The following is a 22525-nucleotide window of genomic DNA, read 5'->3' as shown; positions in this document are numbered from 1 at the left end:
CAGGAACACTTCAGAAACCCACTGTCAGTAACTACAGTTGGTCACTACATCTGTAAGTGCAAGTTAAAGCTCTCCTATGTAAGGCGAAAACCGTTTATCAACAACACCCAGAAACGCTGTCAGCTTCGCTGGGCCTGAGCTCATCTAAGATGGATTGATACAAAGTGGAAAAGTGTTCTGTGGTCTGACGAGTCCACATTTCAAATTGTTTTTGGAAACTGTGGACGTCATGTCCTCCGGACCAAAGAGGAAAAGAACCATCCGGATTGTTATAGGCGCAAAGTTGAAAAGCCAGCATGTGTGACTACTACTTTGGCATGTAACTTTGGCACGTGTTGCAGCCATGAAATTCTAAGTTAATTATTATTTGCAAAAATAAAAAATAACGTTTATGAGTTTGAACATCAAATATCTTGTCTTTGTAGTGCATTCAATTGAATATGGGTTGAAAAGGATTTGCAAATCATTGTATTTCGTTTATATTTACATCTATTTCCCAACTCATATGGAAACGGGGTTTGTATTTATCTGTAATCTATTTATTTATATCTGCACCTTATTGCTCTTGTATCCTGCACTACAACAAGCTAATGCAACACAATGTCGTTCTTATCTGTACTGTAAAGTTCAAATTTGAATGACAATAAGAGGAAGTCTAAGTCTAAGTTTAAAACACAATTATTCACTTGTATTACATACAGTAGTTTGAGCAAAATACTTTAAAAAAACAGCATGATAAATGCCCGCAATTGTCTCATTCCCAGAGTTGTCTAACACTATATAAATATTAACAATATATTGGAACAAAAAAACATTCTTAAAATAAACATAGAAGGAAGCTGAAAAAATAGCGATATCGTGTCAGTATTGATGCGATGCCGATACCATCCTGGAAAGTACTGACATTTGAATTGCTCCGCGCGTCTCTAATTAACATGTAGAACAAGGGACGCGTTGAATTGTGTTGAATGTAAATATAAAATAAACCAGTAACGGTATCATCACTTTTGATCAGTGGATGAACCTCCTGTTTGAGTTTCAATAAAGTTTTTTTTTTTTTTTATATATTTTTTGCATGTTGCTGCTCTACTTGATAATATTTCCAGAAGTGTATATAAACTATAACAAAGGGACTTAGTGTAAGGAAAGTGTAATTTGTCTAAGCAGCATCAGCTGCGTGTCACTCAACCAGCTCGCCAGCAATGGCATCCACGATTTAGCACATTTATGCCGATCAGCACCGATGGAAGGTGAGCAAAGCCCACGCGAATCGCGATTGTTTGTGTCTTTATGCGACATTATTTGGAGCGCATTCGATAATTTCGCTGCGTTTTGGAACTTTCATTTGCGCGCGCGAGACTGTGGACATCAAAGGGCGGCCGCCAATTGAGCACTTTGAAGAAAAACAACCCGACATTTCAGATCAATATTGAACAACTATGTCGAATGTTTTGCCACTTCTGTCCCGGTAAGTGACATTTTTGCATGGAAAGTTACATTGTGTTAAACCGTAAGCAATTTTAGCAAAAAAAACAAAAAACGCTATCATTGTTTCACTTTTTCCTGATATTTGAAATGTAGCTCACCCTAGAAACAGTTTACAGTACAATATACTCAATCATCGGCCACAACTTACACGATCTAATATCATCCAATACTACAGCTTTATATGTAAAATATAGTGTAAGTGTACTTCATATTGTGAGTCTGTGTACATTTAATTTGATACAGTTTTCTGATATTAATGATATTTGAGTATTGTCATCTATGTTCTATTAACTTGTATTCATTATCTTTATCATGGTCTTGTTTTATTGTCAAATGTATCCCTTTAAGATTTGACCTATTGTGGATTAGGGCAGTGGTCCCCAACCACCGGTCCGGGGACCGGTACCGGTCCGTAACACATTTTCTACCGTGCCGCAGAGAAACCTTAAATAACGACTCCATTTTCTCCGACTTAACTTTCGCTTGTCCCACTAGACACACCAATAATCTTGTTTATAGATGTACAATAAAACTCCTTATAGGCAGTTGCCTATAATTGATTATGTGGACCCTGACTTAAACAAATTGAAAAACTTATTCGGGTGTTACCATTTAGAATTTACTGAATATGTACTGAACTGTGCAATCTACTAATAAGTTTCAATCAATCAATCAAAAAAATGCCATTTGTTATAACTTTGTGACATGATACAATGCACATTAAAGGCCTACTGAAATGCAATTTTCTTATTTAAACGGGGATAGCAGGTCCATTCTATGTGTCATACTTGATAATTTTGCGATATTGCCATATTTTTGCTGAAAGGATTTAGTAGAGAACATCGACGATAAAGTTTGCAACTTTTGGTCGCTGATAAAGAAGCCTTGCCTGTACCGGAAGTAGCAGACGTGTAGCGTGACGTCACAGTTTGTGGAGCTCCTCACATCTGCACATTGTTTACAATCATGGCCACCAGCAGCGAGAGCGATTCGGACCGAGAAAGCGAAGATTTCCCCATTAATTTGAGCGAGGATGAAAGATTCGTGAATGAGGAAAGTGAGAGTGAAGGACTAGAGAGCAGTGGGAGCGATTCAGATAGGGAAGATGCTGTGAGAGGCGGGTGGGACCTGATATTCAGCTGGGAATGACTAAAACAGTAAATAAACACAAGACATATATATACTCTATTAGCCACAACACAACCAGGCTTATATTTAATATGCCACAAATTAATCCTGCATAACAAACACCTCCCCCCTCCCGTCCATATAACCCGCCAATACAACTCAAACACCTACACAACACACTCAATCCCACAGCCCAAAGTACCGTTCACCTCCCCAAAGTTCATACAACACATATATTTCCCCAAAGTCCTCCGAGTTACGTACGTGACATGCACATAGCGGCACGCACGTACGGGCAAGCGATCAAATGTTTGGAAGCCGCAGCTGCATGCGTACTCACGGTACCGCGTCTGCGCATCCAACTCAAAGTCCTCCTAGTAAGAGTCTCTGTTGTCCCAGAGAATGGTAAAGCTTGACTGTCATCGTCCGGGAATGTAAACAATGAAACACCGGCTGTGTTATCCGCCACAACAGTCAGGGGGTGCATTCTACGGCGGGGGTGCGTTATCCGGCACAACACCTGCCGCAATACACCGCTTCCCACCTACGGCTTTCTTCTTTGCTGTCTCCATTGTTCATTGAACAAATTGCAAAAGATTCACCAACACAGATGTCCAGAATACTGTGGAATTTTGCGATGAAAACAGACAACTTAATAGCTGGCCACCATGCTGTCCCAAAATGTCTTCTACAATCCGTGACGTCACGTGCAGACGTCATCATACCGAGACGTTTTCAGCAGGATATTTTGCGCAAAATTTAAAATTGCACTTTAGTAAGCTAACCCGGCCGTATTGGCATGTGTTGCAATGTTAAGATTTCATCATTGATATATAAACTATCAGACTGCGTGGTCGGTAGTAGTGGCTTTCAGTAGGCCTTCAATGAGCATATGAAATATAAATGTGACAGATTATAGCCAAAGGCTCATTTCCATCTGCATTCCCCAGCAGGTTGATGGTAACCTGCTGGGGATCTCATTGCAAAGAAACAAGCCCAGGACTCCCACTAATTCAGCGTTATAGTGAGTTGTATTTTTCATGTACTTATTTTTGCTGTATTTATCTGGCACAAGTGGAAATCAGGTCCCTGAAAATAATGCCTACATTAAATCGCTCCGTGGTGCAAAAAAGGTTAGGGACCACTGTATTAGGGTTTCAAGCACACGTTTACATCAGGGGTTCTTTAGCCTTTTTGACTTCGGGGCCCAACCTTTCCACTACAGAGTGGCCCCAAGCCTCAAATATTAACATTTAATTGGTAAGCTTACTCTTGTTTTTTACTGATATGATACCATGTGTTAATCACAAAGATTATTATTTAACACATAAACTTTAGGCTTAGGTCAGGCAGATTAGACAAATACACACTAATCCAAAAAACTGCGTAGGAAGGGACTGATGAACAATTAATTTACCAGTGAAGGGCAAGTTACTTGGAAAATGTAGTAAGCTAAGCTACAAGTTACTCTCAATTAAAAGTAGCTAAACTACAGGGGCAGCAATTCCCGGAGAATTGTAGCAAGCTACACGGAAAAAGTAGCTTTCTACATCAACGCTACATTTAAAGATATTTATATCTATGGGTCCACATGTATAATATCAATGTCAATGTAAATGAGAGTGTACAAATGGACCCAATAAGGGTCCATTAATATCAACTATCTAACATTTAGCTGGGGAAATTCTTCCAACTACCACTAGGGGTCCCCACACCCCACTGTATGTATTTATTTAGTTTGCCTTTTCTTTGGCCCACCCCTATAATGTTATTAATTTTCTCTACCTACAGTAAAAAAAACAGCATCTATGTATATCTTGACAAAAAAAACGGACTTGTGTGTTTTTTGGAAACAGTTGATAATGGTTATGTGCAGTAAAACTTTTCATGAACTCAACTCACCTAAATGTGTGTTCCTAAATTTGTTAGCCATCTTAGATGAAGAGACCTTGCCCATCACTGCTTGTATTTATATATTTATTTAACCTATTACTTATCAGGGTGAGGCAATTATGAACAGATTTTCATTTTCAATGTTGACCTAGCAAAAGGGCAGCATTAACATGTTAGATATGTTGATGTGTGATGATAGTCTTTCCTCCTCACTCAACAGTTACCGCTATAGATCACTTTCAACAGTTAATTAATGCCCTGACATGTGGGGCTAAATGTGTTTTTTTACACTTTTAAGTATACAAAAACTTGTGAATGACAGCCAATAAGGAAGTATTTGGTGGTGGTTCTCTCTATGATTATAATTATTACTATTAGATATAATTGATTAAAAAAATAGTATCAACACATTTGTTTTTAATTTTTTTTTGTTGAAATATGCTTTGTGAGGTTAAGGTTACAAGGTACACTTAAAATATTGATTTTAAAAAATCACAAGAAATAAGCCTAAAAAAATAGCAACTTTTGCAGCAACTTTCTGGACAGCTAATAATCATCTCAATTATAAACTGCATATTTTTGTATCTTAAGTATCATTATCACTGGGGATGAAGCTAAACATGGTACACACAGAGAAACCCGGAAAGCAAATATCTAAGCTAACCTAGCTTGAAACAATGCCAAGAAAAAAGTGCTTAGTAAGTTTAAGAAATGTAGCTACAACCCAGTGGCGGGTCGTGCATTTCCCACCCAGGCCTTCAGTGATGTCCTGTGTCCAATGTCTCAAAATACCATCATTTATGTCACTACATGACCATTGCTGGAGAAATACTATACAGGAAAACATTTACGCAGTACTGGGCATTGAATCACCCCCAACAGTGTACAAAACAGGTTATTTTCTGGCGCATTTAAAAAATCAATAAACCCGCATCAGCAATTAAAACATATCTTATGTGCTACTGTCAAAAGTAAAATAGCAAAAAACATATTAAACGTGAAAAAATAAAGAAATAAAATATCTGAACTCACAATCTGCAGCACCGATTCGAGTAGAGTTTCTCTTTAAATATCCTTCTTGAAAATAGCATTGCAAATATATATGTTGTCTTGTCTAATCATAAAAGATGCAGACGAGGCGTGTTGGCTGACTTCTTAAAGTTTACTCATCAAATGGCATGTCTACATTCAACAACCTAAATGGGGCTACTGCGCATGCGAGTCACTACTGTGGCATGCTGGGTAATGGAGTTCTTATGTTACCTAGCTCATAACATCACAATATATATCTGCCTTAGGCCAGCTAGAAGGCCCTACTGACAACAACTCGTGATCTGATTGGCTATCGCAACTGTCTGTCAAATGTTTGTGTCCGTTCACTTACAGTGCACAGACGCCCGCATTGTTAATTCTGAAGGCCTCGGGTAGATTTGGCACAGCATGGCAACATGAATTCTGATTGGATAAAAACTCTATAACCTAAAAACAACAATGCTAGAAGGAGCATAATATGACATGAAGAGAATATGTATACTTTTAGATATTTAGAGAAAGTAAATTTAAAAATAACTTTTATATTTTAATTATGATCATGATTTCTGGTTATGTTAGGCCAGCAGCCTTGCTGGCCCTGACGGCACACCACTGATTGAACCACATTACACCAGAAAGTAAGCAGCCAATAACATGAAATTGATAAGTAGATTATTAAGAGTCAGGAGAGGATAATAATAATAATAATAATAATTCCCTAAACACAGGAGGACTTTGAGGGCAAAAATCAAATGATTTAAATGAGTAGTAGATAGTAGTTTTTGCTTTCGTTTAGTTATTGTGTAGTATTGACTTTGTTTTGCTCAAACAATTGTATGTAATAAAAGAGAATGAGGAACTATTTTAAATATTGTGTTGATATTGTTACACTATCAATGACACTTACTATAAACAAATTGAAAAATGTACAGTTAATACATTTGACCGATATTGGTATCGGCCAATCTCACTCATGGATGATGCTATCGGCAGCATAAAACCCTGATCGGAACATCCATATTGAAAATGCTTAATTTAGGACCAAAACATTTTAGAATATGCTTTAAAAAAAAAATCTGCAATATTTGAATCGCGATGTGGTTAGACAACTGTATACACTTTACTCAAGCAGTAGCTTATTTCTGCAAAGGAAGTGCCAGACTACCTGGACTAAGGCTAATATTCAGGAGGGGGCTTTTATTTTCGCAAAAAAACTCGTAAACTTTGGCTTTAAAAATACTGTCAGCAGTAAAAGTTGTTGTGGTTTAAAAAAATATGTGTGTGTGTGTGTGTGTGTGTGTGTGTGTGTGTGTGTGTGTGTGTGTGTGTGTGTGTGTGTGTGTGTGTGTGTGTGTGTGTGTGTGTGTGTGTGTGTGTGTGTGTGTGTGTGTGTGTGTGTGTGTGTGTGTGTGTAAATGAATATATATAAATAAATGAATCTATTTGAGGTGTGGTGTTTATTTATCCAAGCAACTAAAACTGAGGCACTGTCTATTTGATGAAATGCACACTTTTCTAAAAGCTGTTTATGTCCAACATGCAGGTGTTGCTTCAACATGAGCACGGGTCAGAGTTCACAAGCAGGACACCAGAAGACGACAGAAAAAGGTGGCTCGGAATCCGCGCTCCTCTACCTTTTCCAGGAAGTCTCTAAACTCGGGTCCCCCGTGCACAGCAGTGTGCCGGACATCGGTACTCTGTCGTCCTGGCAATCCGTTGATGAGATGAAATATGGCGCACGTTTGCTTCAAACCTCCAGCTCCCCGTTCTTGCCGCCACTTTTTGAGCGTGACGAAAACATGGCGACGGAAGTGAAGACGCAGGTGGCGGCCGGAGCTCACAGCCCTTGGCGGGTGCTGAGTCTGATCAACCTGCAGTGTAACAGGCTCATGGATCCAAATGTAAGACCGCTGTCATCTGCCGTGAAAAGTGTGCAATATTCAGAAACTGCTGAAAGTTTTGAGTGTGCCCGGAAAGCGGCGCCTGTTGCAGCGGCTTCCGCTTGTATCGCACCAACGGATGTCGAGGAAGAGGAGCACTTTGCTTCCAAATCATTCAATCAATCAAAAGCGTTTTCTTCGCAAATAATAGAAACTAACTTCAGTGTTGACATGTTGAAGAGGCGACCTGATGCTGATCACCTTCATGGTGCTGGAAGTTCTTTGTCACCGAATCACGTTCCCCATACTTCCTCTAGTTGTCAAATTGATTTCGACATTGTGGATCTATCAAAGCCGCCTATCACCCTCGACCACAACGCAAACATCATGTGGCAGCGCCATGCACAACACTCGCCCTCAAAACCAGGTGACAAAAACATGTCATCGAAATCAGAGAGTACACACGATGCCATTGAGGAGAAACCTCATCACTGCCACAGCCAAAAGCAACGCCCTCCCACCTCGACCGTGACCTCAGAGCAGAGGCCAAAGGAGGGAAACGATCCCCTGGCAACTTGTCACGGTCCCTCCAAAAGAGCCAAAATTCCCAGAAAACAACCCAAACCCAGCCGGAGCGTGAATATCCAAGACCCGAATTTGCAGGGAGTGATGTTCCGGATGGACACGGGGCTGGACGGCAGCGGGGAGCAATGTCGGCTTCTTATCACCTCAAAATACAGGTGAGGACACGCTTGGCTGGACTGTGGTTTACTTCCCATTAACTGTCCCAGCTTTTTCCACCAAGGACTTGCAAACAGAAACATTGAAGAATGTGGAATATCCACTTACATTACAGCGGTGTTTCACATACATTTCATGAATTTATGGTGACCGGATTTTAGGCTGCCTTGAATAGATTTGGCGCTACCGGTTAGACGGCGGTATGCATCATAACGCCACTCCATGGTATGCTTCAAAAGTTACTCGATAATCAAATTCAATACACGCTTTTGAAAGGCTTTTTGAAAAGAAGCTTTGATTTGTATTGCTGCTTCGATAAATCCTTTAATAAATGTAACTAGGGATGTAACGATATGAAAATTTCATATCACATTTATCGTGAACAAAATTATCGCGGTATTGTTGAATGTGCTCAAAAAGTACTTATACACACACTGAAATCTTTTGACCAAGTTTTTTTTTTTTTTTTTTACACATAACTACAATAGACACTGGTTTTTTTTTTGTTTTTTTTATTTTTATTTTAATCAACATAAAAAAAACAAGATACATTTACCATTAGTGCATCAACCCAAAAAACCTCCCTCCCCCATCCACATTCATTTACACAAAAGGGGCTGTCTCTTTCCGTTATTAAAAACTTCTGGTTCCTACAATATAGAATAATTTAGTATGCAAGGGATACAGTACATCTTTAACAATAGACACTGTTAGAAAAGCCATTCATTTCGCATGTTTTGGGTTTTACTGTACGCTTCACTTCAGCGTTTTAGTGTTAATGTTTTACTGTATCTGCTTTAGGGATGTCCCGATCTAGGTTTTTGCACTTCCGATCCGATTCCGATATTGTTTTTGCACTTCCGATCCGATACCGATACTGACCGATACCGATACTGACCGATAATGGCCTATCCGAGGATGTATTAAAGTTTAAAGTTATTTAGCCTACTTAGTTGTCAGAATCATGTTAAAAAGGGTTTTAGTACTCTTGATAACAACTAGCCAGCTGAATTAGGTGAGTTTGAATAATACACAATGGTTGGTAACAAGAAACTGACCTGTTTATTCAAGGATAGACACAAAATAGACAAAATTATACATGACAAACAGAAATGGCATCATTGAAACAAGGGCTAGGCGATATGGCCTTTTTTTAATATTGCGATATTTTAAGGCCATATTGCGATACACGATATATATCTCGATATTTTGCCTTAGCCTTGAATGAACACTTGATGCATATAATCACAGCAGTATGATGATTCTATGTGTTTTGATTGATTGATTGAGACTTTTATTAGTAGGTTGCACAGTGAAGTACATATTCCGTACAATTGACCACTAAATGGTAACACCGAATAAGTTTTTCAACTTGTTTAAGTCGGGGTCCACTTAAATTGATTCATGATACGCGGCGTGGCGCAGTGGAAGAGTGGCTGTGCGCGACCCGAGGGTCCCTGGTTCATTCCCCACCTAGTACCAACCTCGTCATGTCCGTTGTGTCCTGAGCAAGACACTTCACCCTTGCTCCTGATGGGTGCTGGTTAGCGCCTTGCATGGCAGCTCCCTCCATCAGTGTGTGAATGTGTGTGTGAATGGGTAAATGTGGAAGTAGTGTCAAAGCGCTTTGAGTACCTTGAAGGTAGAAAAGCGCTATACAAGTACAACCCATTTATTATTTATTTATTTATATATACTATCATGATAATACAGTCACCACACAAGATAATCACATTGAATTATTTACATTATTTATAATCCAGGGTGTGGAGGGGGGCGCCGGATGTAAGTGTCAAAAAGACAGCCAAAAGAGTTTGATATGAGAATAAATCTAAAGTTCAAATATAGGGTAGAAATGCACCCATTTGCAGGAAATGTAGTCTTGATTTTCAACATTTTCTTTTAAGGCTTGCATGTCTACATTAAAACATTCTTCTTCATACTGCATTAATATATGCTACTTTTAAACTTTCATGCAGAGAAGGAAATCACAACTAAAAAAATCACTAATTTTTTCATACGGTGTTGATCTGGAAATTTTTGCCTCGGCTTTTTGATGGTGTGGTCGTGTGGCACCGAACGGAGATAAGCGTCTCGACAGACGTTATAATATTTGAACAATGATGACGAAAACGGTTTTCTCTGTCGTGTCGATGTGTCGAAAATTGTTATGCGCTTATTTTTTTATTTGATTTTGTGCGTGGCATATAATTGCTATGCGCAGAGGACGTTTAAACAGTACGCAATTGCACAAGCGCGCACCTTTAGAAGGAGCGTTGCTCACTCAGCTGCGCTAGCATCACAGCTAACGTTAGCCGTGCTGCTACCTCTCTGCTCGGAGAGGACGTATACGTATGTGACGTATGACGTGACAGTATGTGACGTGTATAAGAAGGTGCACTTGCTGTCTGTGAGAAGCACAGACACAGAAAAGAGTGAGAAGAGCCTGTCGTGTAATGCCAGCAGCTAAAAGCAACTGAGTTAGAATCCACAGACCTGTGGATGTGTTGAAGGTGTGCTGGAAAATGCGGAACGGAAATTATAGGGAGCAGCAGAAAAGTGGAATGTACTATTTAAATAGGTGCGTTGGAAAACACGGAGCAGAGTTTTTTTTAACTGGATCTGGATCTGCATTTTCCCATGCCTTGCCGATACGCATTTTTTTGCAAATATCGGCGGCCGTTCCGATCCAAATATCGGATCGGGACATCCCTAATCAGCTTTAATGGCAAAGCCATATTGTTTTAAATATTGGTTTGTTTTGTAGCACTTTAAGATTTATCCATCCATCCATTTTCTACCGCTTATTCCCTTCAGGGTTGCGGGGGGCGCTGGAGCCTATCTCAGCTACAATCGGGCGGAAGGCGGGGTACACCCTGGACAATTAGCCACCTCATCACAGGGCCAACACAGATAGACAACACTCACATTCACACACTAGGGCCAATTTAGTGTTGCCAATCAACCTATCCCCAGGTGCATGTCTTTTGGAGGTGGGAGGAAGCCGGAGTACCCGGAGGGAACCTATTTCAATAAAAATTGCATAGCAAATAAAATCTATTATTTATTATTTCTAGCGGGCTTTGTGGAGGTCCACTCTTTTCAGCAGTCGTTGAATGCACCGTAAAAACACCTCCCCCTCATATTCCTGAGTATAGATTGATCACGCTACTCAAGGAGAGCACAGCTTGCAGGTTCAATGTGCACAATTGAATAGTTAGTTGCTCAGACAGCGATGTGTTTATATAGGTTTACCAGGGCTGTAACGGTATTATAATACAACGGTATTTCGGTTTCAAAGTCGTCACGGTGTGTAGTTTTTTTCGGGTCTGAAAATAAAGTAGTACATCTCCCAGGATCAACTGTGCAGCACGGGGTCGACAAGGTGGGGCGAAAACAAAACCTCTTTGGCGGAGGTAAAGCAAAGTGCGCCACTTTTGTCTCGAGTGTGTCCAAGGTGACACAGAGGCAGCAAGTTGTAGCGCAGAGAGGGAAATCTATCCATCCAATCATTTTCTACCGCTTTTCCCTTTTTGGGGTCGCTGAAACCTATCTCTGCTGCATTCGGGCGGTAGGCGGCGTACACCCTGGACAAGTCGCCACCTCATTACAGGGCCAACACCGATAGACCATATTCACACACTAGGGCCAATTTAGTGTTGCCAATCAACCTATCCCCAGGTGCATGTTTTTGGTGGTGGGATGAAGCCGGAGTACCCGGAGGGAACCCACGCAGTCATAGGGAGAACATGCAAACTCCACACAGATAGAGCCCGGAGATCGAACCCAGGAGAGAGGGATATCACTTTTTTTTTTTTTTTTTTTTTTAATAAATAAAATAAAATAAAAACTACAATGCGGGAAATTTGAGTAAACTGAAAAAAACTCAGCTGCATTCGGGCGGTAGGCGGGGTACACCCTGGACAAGTCACCACTTCATCACAGGGCCAACACAGATAGACAACTGAGATAAGCTCCAGTGACCCCGAAAGGGACATGTGGTAGAACATTGATGGATGGATGAAAAAAACTACTTGATAAATCCTCAATTAATACATTTGTCTACCGCTTGTCTCGCTCTGTGTCCAGCTGCACTCGGGCACAAGGCAAGGTACACCTTAGATCAGTGTTTTTCAACCTTTTGAGCCAAGGCACATTTTTTTCATTAAAAAAATACGGAGGCACACCACCAGCAGAAAAGGTTAAAAAATGAAACTCCACCAGGTTGTCGTGCCTTATTTTGAGTTTGTTGTTGTTTCCTGTGTGTCGTGCTTTAGTTCCTGTCTTACGCTGTTATTTTGATGACTCTTCCTGTTTTGTTGCAGCTTCACGCCTTCCTTTGAGTGCTATTGCCCGCACCTGCTTTGTTTTCACAATCAAGACTATTTAAGTTGTGCGTACGCTATCCTTCTTTGTGGTGACACTGTCGATTGTCATGTCATGTACGATGTACTTTGTGGACGTCGTCTCCGCTCCACACGCTGTAAGTGTTTGCTGTTGTCCAGCATTCTGTTTTTGTTTACTTTGTAGCCAGTTCAGTTATACTTTTGTTTTGCATAGCCATCTCTATGCTTCAGTGCCTTTTCCTAGCGAGACTTCCTTTGTTAATTTTTGCTTTAAGCGTTGCATACCAAAAAAGGTTGAAAAACACTGCACGAGACAACGGCTTATTATTATAATTATTGATTTGCAAAAAATATTTTTTGGAGCAATTAGGTGAAGTTGCATAATTTCCCACGGCACACCAGACAATATCTCACGGCATACTAGTGTGCCGCGGCACAGTGGTTGAAAAACACGGTCTTAGACAAGTCGCCACCTCAGAAACCGTTACCCAGAAAAGATATTTGAAGCCAGCAAAGCCAAACATCAGTTTGAGGTATTTACAATATTACATTTTTAGTTAACTTTTCTGTGAAACAGCATTTTCCCAACTTATATAAAACATGTCCACTGTGGAGGACACTGCTTCTCAGAAAGTAAAAGTTGAAAGACGCTAAAGTGAATATTATTGTTTACATAGTCCCTTTTAAAGACACTCCATTGTAATTTTATTTAAATGTTTGCTTGAAACAATAGATGTTCCTGCACAATTATTTGCACTTAAAATACATGTTTGTAGTAATAAATGTGATTAGAACATTTGGGTTTTCTGTTTGTTCAATTGGAGTAAGTCCGTGATTATCCTAAACATTCCTGCCACTTCCTTTTATAGTTCAACATTCTTAGATCTTTTTTTGTGACGTATACCACAATATCGTACCGTGAGATTTTGATATTGTTACATCCCTAAAGTTTAGATTTGTGTATGTCATTTCTTAATGAGGAAAGACGTGAATGTCACTTGTTTTCATGTTAGCATCTAAGCTGGCAAGCTGGCGCAAGTCAGTTGGTGAGTCCATCAAAGTACAGTTATCAATCTTGTTTTTTTGATCATTTTCATTGAGAACAGTAATACTAACCGTCGCCAGTTTTACCGCGGTTATCATTATTACCGTTTATCGTTACATCCTCAAGTCTATTTCATAAAAAATTATAAAATCCAGACCGCATGGAGTGCCTGTAACCTAAACTAGGCGGACGGCCGCTGCAATACAGTGCATATGAGCGCGATCGTGTGGTGGAAAACAGATGACAGTTATTTTATTTATATTATGTAAGTACAATTTCAATGTTGTGTATTTATTAGAAAAAAAGAATTGTTACGGAGAGCAGAAAAATAGTTTTCCCATTTAAAATACGCATGGAGGCTGTAAAGTATGTTCTATCCGATTACTGATTGCTAAAATAATTGATAGCTGTAGCCCTAGCACATTGTAGAAATAATCAAAAACCATGCAAAAATGCGTGCGTTAATTGTTGTCTTTGAATAGATGTACCGTATTTTTCGGACTATAAGGCGCACTTAAAATCCTTTCATTTTCTCAAACGACAGTGCGCCTTATAACCCGGTGCGCCAAATGTACGGAATAATTCTGGTTGTGCTTACTGACCTCAAAGCAATTTTATTTGGTACATGGTGTAATGATAAGTGTGACCAGTAGTAGTCACACATAAGAGATACGTATAGACTGCAATATGACGCCAGTAAACACCAAAACTTTAAATGTTCCATTGAAAATAAAGAACAGTACACACGGTGCTCAAACATCTGTCAAAATGTTTTAGTACGACTATGAAGCCGCACCGCTTGATGGATTGTCGGCCCATTACGGTTACCGTAGTCAGAGATACAAGTATTACTATGGCACGTGTATAAGGACCGCAAAATGGCATCCATTAGCAGACATATTATCTGGCATTTTGTTTCACAATATTATGCAAAAGCAACTTTTCTTACCTTCTGGTACCTGCTGATGTGTATTTGAGATCTGTATAAATCCTGAAAATTTGCGCACGTCCGCCACTGTAGTCCGTGATGACGCTGTAGTCGAGAAGCTTTTTCTTTTTCACTATCTTCTTGTTATGTGGCTTTCACCCTCTGCTGTTGCAATTTCTAATATAAAATAGCGTAATATTCTAACTTGCATCTCGCTATGGAAGCGCTAAAAACTACCGGTGTAGTGAGTTTAAATTATTCACCCACGGAACTTTAGTTATTAGAGAGTTCCGGTCGGGCGGTTTTTCAAGGGACACATTTCCGGCGTTGCACTAGTGATACATGGATTAGGAGATGCTGCTCCGCTGTTGATTTAAGTAAAGTCTGAATGTCATTAAAACTGTTAGCTCCATCTTTTGAGACTTCTTCAACAACCGGTACAACAAAGATGACGGGGAGAAGACGCGTATATAAGACTGCCCACAAAACGGCGCATCCTGTAGAGACTGTCAGAAAGCGACTTGAAGATGGTTTGTTTACATGCTATGTACACCAGTGGTGCCCAACCTTTTTGTAGCTGCGGACCGGTCAACGCTTGAAAATGTATCCCACGGAACGGGGGGGGCGGGGTTCATAAAGAAATACAATCCTGTGTGCTTACGGACTGTATCCCTGCAGACTGTATTGATCTATATTGATATATAATGTATATATTGTGTTTTTTATGTTGATTTAATTTAATTAAAAAAATAAATTGTATATATATATATATATATATTTATTTTTTCAGTGGTCCCCAACCACCAGGCCGCGGCCCGGTACCGGTCCGCGGTCTGGTGGTTGGGGACCACTGATGTACACCACAAAGTAATGTTTTAAATTTTAGAAAAATTCATAGTATGACCCCTTTTATGCGCCTTATAATCCGGGCGCCTTTTGTATGAAAAAAGACCTCAATAGACCCGCTCATCGGCAGTGCGCCTTTATAATCCGGTGCGCCCTATGGTCCAGAAAATACTATATATCAATTTTTTTGCCTTTTTAAATAAGATGACATGCACATATGCAAAGTGTCATCTATCATGCAGGGGACTCTGTTTTCACACAATATTATAACAATACGGTATACTTATTTTAATGGCACAGTACTTAACCTTGTTGTGAACAACAAAGTTATGTGTTGTGATTGTCCACCACGCATTTCTACTCAGTCATAGGCATCTTGCCTTTTTGGAAAACCGCACTGTGGGTTACATTGTCTATGTGATGTGTTTCCACTTCAGCAAGGAGTGCCACAAGAAAGTGCGCAGACCCAGGACCAGGAATCGAACCTCCCAGATGACCAGCAGCTCAGAGGAGGAGGCAAACACTCAAAGTTTGTAATAAACACTTTTTTTTTTTTTTTTTTACGGACTTAATTTTTGGGACAAAATGTGCGTGTTGTAGTTAGTATTTGTGTGAAGTATATTTTCCCCACAGGGTGGCGCTGTACGTACATTTGAAAACTGGCTTTCACTTGCTTGTCACAGTATACTCTCAAAAGTATAACAAGTGTTTCAATATGCTTCCCAAACTTTTTTTGTCGTGACCCCGTTGGCACATGAACATTACATTGTACAAAGGAAGGATAAAAATAACTGAATGAGATCGATTGATATTGTTTGCAGTTGGGATGAATAAGCATTTATTGTCAGATTGAATAATGCTGCTGTATTATTCCTCCTTAAATACAGTCCAAAATGGCCGATGCACAAACTTATGTACTTCTCTCTGTCTCACCAGGGAGCAAAGTTTGTGCATCTTGCTGCACCACAACGACCCCTATGTGGAGAGATGCAGAGGACGGGACCCCTCTCTGCAACGCTTGTGGCATCAGGTAAAGTCCTTATGTTCACTTGTACATGTTTCACTTTAACACAATTGGTAGTTCCAAAATTATTGTTCTTTTTATTTCTCATGGGAACTTTTTTGATATTTCGTACAAGAGCTTTTGTAAATATTTATTATTATTATATTTATTTATTATTTATTTAAATATTTCGTAAAGCTACGCTGTCAATGGAAAACATTTTGGCTGCCGTATATTTGGGCTTTTTTGAACCAATTCTCACGCCTAACCACTTTAGTGTTAAGGTAACATTGCTGGAAAATACTCTACTTTTAGCTTACTTTATAGGCACATGTATTTAATAATAAATAAAGTGCTTAGTGTTTAATTTGCACAATATGCAAATTAGACAATGTAATGATTATCATCCAGTTAATGTCACAGTTCTTATTTTATAAGTAAATGATATAAAGTTTCAAATGACACTTGGCTCGGGCTGCAGCTATTAATTATTTTTTCCGATGAATCGAGTAATCGGCTAGAACACACTTTATTGCCTGAGTGCAAATTTAGGGGAACATTTTTCTGCATGTCATAACCTTCATTCTTTTTGTCAAATAAATGCCGGTCATCAACATTAAAATTGTACTTCTAACATGTGCTTGGAAATAAAAACTACGCTGTTCGCCGCTACATAGGCTGTACCCACACACCACCGCTCTCATGTGCGCTCTATTGCAGCTGTCGTGCGGAAACTATATCCGTGTAGTTAAAGTTCTGTCTATGTAAAATGTCTGCTTTTTATCAATTTTGATTATTTATTATTGTTTAATTATACTCATTAAACAATTGAAACATCTAGATCAAGGGTGCCCACAGTTTTTTTTAGAAGGCGAGCTACTTTTCAATTGACCAAGTTGAAGGAATCTACCTCATTCATATATATTTATTTATTTATGAAAAATACGTTTTTTGTTAACAAGTTTAAGGTGTTTAATGACAATGCAAGCATGTTTAACACACACAGATTCCTTTCTTTCATGAAGACAAGAATATAAGTTTTTCTTACTACTTAGAAGTTTTTTTCTTACTACTTAGAAGTTTTTTCTTAACGGGTTCGCAGCAGCCAGCGCCACCTCACAAGTTGCAAGTTCTTCGGGGGGCGTAAATGTCAATAAAGTGACGTCTTGGTGAAGATTGATGATCGCTAATTTTTAAGTCTATTTTTTAATGCCTGGCTGGCACTGACACACCCTCCACGATCGACATAATGGGCACCCCTGATCTAAATAAAATATTTTTTCTACTGTGATTAATTGTTCCAGCCCTAAAGTCCCAATAAATATTTTTTATAATAGTAACACCCTACAAATGTCTCTTTTTATTATGACAAAGTTGTACATTTCCAAGAATAAATTGATAGAATTAAGAGGGGAAAATACAATTTAGGTCTGAGAATAAACTAGTGTTTTCCCGATGCCAATATTTTGGTACCGATACCAAAATTATTTAGATACTTTTCGGTACTTTTCTAAATAAAGGGCACCACAAAAAATTTCATTATTGGCTTTATTTTAACAAAAAATCTTAGGGTACATTAAACATATGTTTCTTATTGCAAGTTTGTCCTTAAATAAAATAGTGAACATACATGACAACTTGTCTTTTATTTATCTTTATTTATTTATTAGTAAGTAAACAAACAAAGGCTCCTAATTTAGTCTGCTGACATATGCAGTAACATATTGTGTCATTTATCATTCTATTATTTTGTCAACATTATTAAGGACAAGTGGTAGAAAATGAATTATTTTAATCTACTTGTTCATTTACTGTTAACTGCTTACTTTCTCTTTTAACATGTTCTATCTACACTTCTGTTAAAATGTAATAATCACTTATTCTTCTGTTGTTTGATACTTTACATTAGTTTTGGATGATAACACGAATATGGGTATCAATCTGATACCAAGTAGTTACAGGAGCATACATTGGTCATATTCAAAGTCCTCATGTGTCCAGGGACATATTTCCTGAGTTTATAAACAGAATATAAATTTTTTTTTAAACAAAAGATGTTGTAATGCCAAAAAATATTGACGTAATCATAGTAGTATCGATTAGATATGCTACTGTACTTGGTATCATTACAGTGGATTTTAGCTGTAGATCCACCAATGGCGTTTGTTTACATTTTGACGCCGGAGAGCTTCGGTGTGTAGTGAAGCATGTTTAACTATTCTTCGTCCTGCAGGGATGATACTTGTAAGAAACTTACTTACGGACTGGTACTTTTCAGAGGCGGTATAGTACCGAATATGATTCATTAGTATCACGGTACTATACTAATACTGGTAAACCGTACAACCCTAGAATAAACTCATAATTTTACTATACACAATATACCAATTTGATACATTTTTAAGAGTTACACTTAAACAATCAATCAAAGCTTTTTTTCAAATGAATGAATGAATGGTTGCAACCCTACAATTGACCGTGTAAAACTTTTAGACAACCCCTGCTCTTCCTTGCATAATTAACTGACCTCAATCTGCAAACTACGCTTTTAAATCTCAATTTTTAAAAATGTTTTTCCTCTATCTTGCCTTCAAAGGTACAAGAAGTACAGAGTGCGCTGTCACTACTGCTGGCATATCCCGAGAAAAGAGAGCAACTCCAGCTCGCACTGCCTCAAGTGTGGAAACCTGGTGAAGGTGGCCTCCACTCAGCACAAACACAACACCTAAAAAGAACATGCACAACTATGCAAACACTTGAGCGCCACATTTAAACGCACACCTTTCCATGTTTAAGTAAAATACGTTTTAGACGCCTGCTAAACTGTCAGTTATCTGTGCTATGTCTGAAAATATTATTTTTTTAAAAAGTACAAAATGTCTGGTGTGTTAAAGGAGGTGCTTTTTGTTGCACCCATTAATGTATTTATATTTATTTTTGTATTTGAAAGTTTGCTGTGTTTGGGCCAGTGTTTGTTTTGGGCCAATATTGTTTTTTTTCTGCTTGAGGTGCACTGATTTTTTTTTTAGCATGAGGGTTTTGTGAGGATCTAAAAATATAATTTTGTGTGAGCACTAATGGGATTTTTGGTCTGCATTAAATGCTGTGTAAATATCCTGTTTGGTTTACGTGTCTACAGCCCTGATAATGATATTTCTACAACAGCATGGAGTGTTTGAGGGAAGTATTAATTAGTCCATGTGAGACCACGTGCAGCGTTGACGTCCCTCCACAGTGGGCGGCCTCACGTGGACTCGGGCCTAATAAAACATGACGTCAGTCTCTAATTGTAAACAGCTAGAGACTTTTCTCGCCTTTGCTTTGGCCATGAGTCAAGAACTTTAAACTAACCTGTTAAATGAATTTCTCCTCAAGTCAAAAAACACATTTCCTCAAATAGACACGCCCCCATTAATTGTAATGGTTTTATTTTTTACAAATATGCTTACTGTGCGGGCCGTCACAAATAAATTTAGACCGCTCTCCTACGCGCGTTTGTTTAATCTCCTAATAAAGCTCACCAAGTCGCTGTCAATTTTCAGATTCGCTGTCTTGAATTTATTTTACAGTGCGATTGTTTCAAGCAAAAAAAGTAGAGAAAGGGAGACATCCTGCTTCTTTTGGCTCATCGCAAAATGTCTGTCTTCTTATTCTTCCCAAGGACTGATATTCTTTTCCATTTTTTGTCCCGTCTGACTCCGGTTTTCATGGTAACTGCTCCTTCGCTGGCTTATCTTAAAGGCCTACTGAAACCCACTACTACCGACCACGCAGTCTGATAGTTTATATATCAATGATGAACTCTTAACATTGCAACACATGCCAATACGGCCGGGTTAGCTTACTAAAGTGCAATTTTAAATTTCACGCCGAAATATCCTGCTGAAAACATTTCGGTATGATGACGTCTGCGCGTGACGTCACGGATTGTAGAGGACATTTTGGGACAGCATGGTGGCCAGCTATTAAGTCGTCTGTTTTCATCGCAAAATTCCACAGTATTCTGGACATCTGTGTTGGTGAATCTTTTGCAATTTGTTCAATGAACAATGGAGACAGCAAAGAAGAAAGCTATAGGTGGGAAGCGGTGTATTGCGGCCGACTGCAGCAACACAAACACAGCCGGTGTTTCGTTGTTTACATTCCCGAAAGATGACAGTCAAGCTTTACCATTGGCCTGTGGAGAACTGGGACAACAGAGACTCTTACCAGGAGGACTTTGAGTTGGATACGCAGACGCGGTACCGTGAGTACGCATGCAGCTGCGGCTTCCAAACATTTGATCGCTTGCCCGTACGTGCGTGCCGCTATGTGCATGTCACGTACGTAACTTTGGGGAAATATATGTGCTGTATGAACTTTGGGGAGGTGAACGGTACTTTGGGCTGTGGGATTGAGTGTGTTGTGCAGGTGTTTGAGTTGTATTGGCGGGTTATATGGACGGGAGGGGGGAGGTGTTTGTTATGCGGGATTAATTTGTGGCATATTAAATATAAGCCTGGTTGTGTTGTGGCTAATAGAGTATACAGGTAAAAGCCAGTAAATTAGAATATTTTGAAAAACTTGATTTATTTCAGTAATTGCATTCAAAAGGTGTAACTTGTACATTATATTTATTCATTGCACACAGACTGATGCATTCAAATGTTTATTTCATTTAATTTTGATGATTTGAAGTGGCAACAAATGAAAATCCAAAATTCCGTCACAAAATTAGAATATTACTTAAGGCTAATACAAAAAAGGGATTTTTAGAAATGTTGGCCAACTGAAAAGTATGAAAATGAAAAATACGAGCATGTACAATACTCAATACTTGGTTGGAGCTCCTTTTGCCTCAATTACTGCGTTAATGCGGCGTGGCATGGAGTCGATGAGTTTCTGGCACTGCTCAGGTGTTATGAGAGCCCAGGTTGCTCTGATAGTGGCCTTCAACTCTTCTGCGTTTTTGGGTCTGGCATTCTGCATCTTCCTTTTCACAATACCCCACAGATTTTCTATGGGGCTAAGGTCAGGGGAGTTGGCGGGCCAATTTAGAACAGAAATACCATGGTCCGTAAACCAGGCACGGGTAGATTTTGCGCTGTGTGCAGGCGCCAAGTCCTGTTGGAACTTGAAATCTCCATCTCCATAGAGCAGGTCAGCAGCAGGAAGCATGAAGTGCTCTAAAACTTGCTGGTAGACGGCTGCGTTGACCCTGGATCTCAGGAAACAGAGTGGACCGACACCAGCAGATGACATGGCACCCCAAACCATCACTGATGGTGGAAACTTTACACTAGACTTCAGGCAACGTGGATCCTGTGCCTCTCCTGTCTTCCTCCAGACTCTGGGACCTCGATTTCCAAAGGAAATGCAAAATTTGCATGGTTGGGTGATGGTTTGGGGTGCCATGTCATCTGCTGGTGTCGGTCCACTCTGTTTCCTGAGATCCAGGGTCAACGCAGCCGTCTACCAGCAAGTTTTAGAGCACTTCATGCTTCCTGCTGCTGACCTGCTCTATGGAGATGGAGATTTCAAGTTCCAACAGGACTTGGCGCCTGCACACAGCGCAAAATCTACCCGTGCCTGGTTTACGGACCATGGTATTTCTGTTCTAAATTGGCCCGCCAACTCCCCTGACCTTAGCCCCATAGAAAATCTGTGGGGTATTGCGAAAAGGAAGATGCAGAATGCCAGACCCAAAAACGCAGAAGAGTTGAAGGCCACTATCAGAGCAACCTGGGCTCTCATAACACCTGAGCAGTGCCAGAAACTCATCGACTCCATGCCACGCCGCATTAACGCAGTAATTGAGGCAAAAGGAGCTCCAACCAAGTATTGAGTATTGTACATGCTCATATTTTTCATTTTCATACTTTTCAGTTGGCCAACATTTCTAAAAATCCCTTTTTTGTATTAGCCTTAAGTAATATTCTAATTTTGTGACACACGGAATTTTGGATTTTCATTTGTTGCCACTTCAAATCATCAAAATTAAATGAAATAAACATTTGAATGCATCAGTCTGTGTGCAATGAATAAATATAATGTACAAGTTACACCTTTTGAATGCAATTACTGAAATAAATCAAGTTTTTCAAAATATTCTAATTTACTGGCTTTTACCTGTATATATGTCTTGTGTTTATTTACTGTTTTAGTCATTCCCAGCTGAATATCAGGTCCCACCCGCCTCTCACAGCATCTTCCCTA

General features: G+C 39.4%; 1 protein-coding gene across 4 annotated transcripts; it reads left to right on the top strand.

Annotated features, from left to right (window-relative positions):
* Positions 1 to 1116: 1116 nt before the first annotated feature.
* On the top strand, positions 1117 to 19444 carry zglp1 (zinc finger GATA like protein 1). 4 transcript variants are annotated; one of them, XM_061984509.1, is made up of 6 exons: positions 1216 to 1250; positions 3567 to 3640; positions 7085 to 8161; positions 15765 to 15856; positions 16264 to 16357; positions 18927 to 19444. In XM_061984509.1, exons 3-6 carry the CDS (start codon positions 7098 to 7100, stop codon positions 19057 to 19059), a joined length of 1383 nt encoding a protein of 460 aa, XP_061840493.1. In that variant the 5' UTR covers positions 1216 to 1250; positions 3567 to 3640; positions 7085 to 7097; the 3' UTR covers positions 19060 to 19444. The 4 variants fall into 4 exon arrangements, with proteins under 4 accessions (XP_061840491.1, XP_061840493.1, XP_061840492.1 ...); XM_061984508.1 differs by lacking the exon at positions 1216 to 1250 and adding an exon at positions 1258 to 1468; XM_061984507.1 differs by lacking the exon at positions 3567 to 3640 and having other exon boundaries at positions 1117 to 1250.
* Positions 19445 to 22525: the final 3081 nt, after the last annotated feature.

Source organism: Nerophis lumbriciformis, linkage group LG25 (assembly GCF_033978685.3).
Source record: "Nerophis lumbriciformis linkage group LG25, RoL_Nlum_v2.1, whole genome shotgun sequence".
NCBI classification, from domain to species: Eukaryota; Metazoa; Chordata; class Actinopteri; order Syngnathiformes; family Syngnathidae; genus Nerophis; species Nerophis lumbriciformis.
The sequence above is the reverse complement of the archived record's forward strand: the minus strand, read 5'-3'. Positions and strand labels throughout refer to the sequence as shown.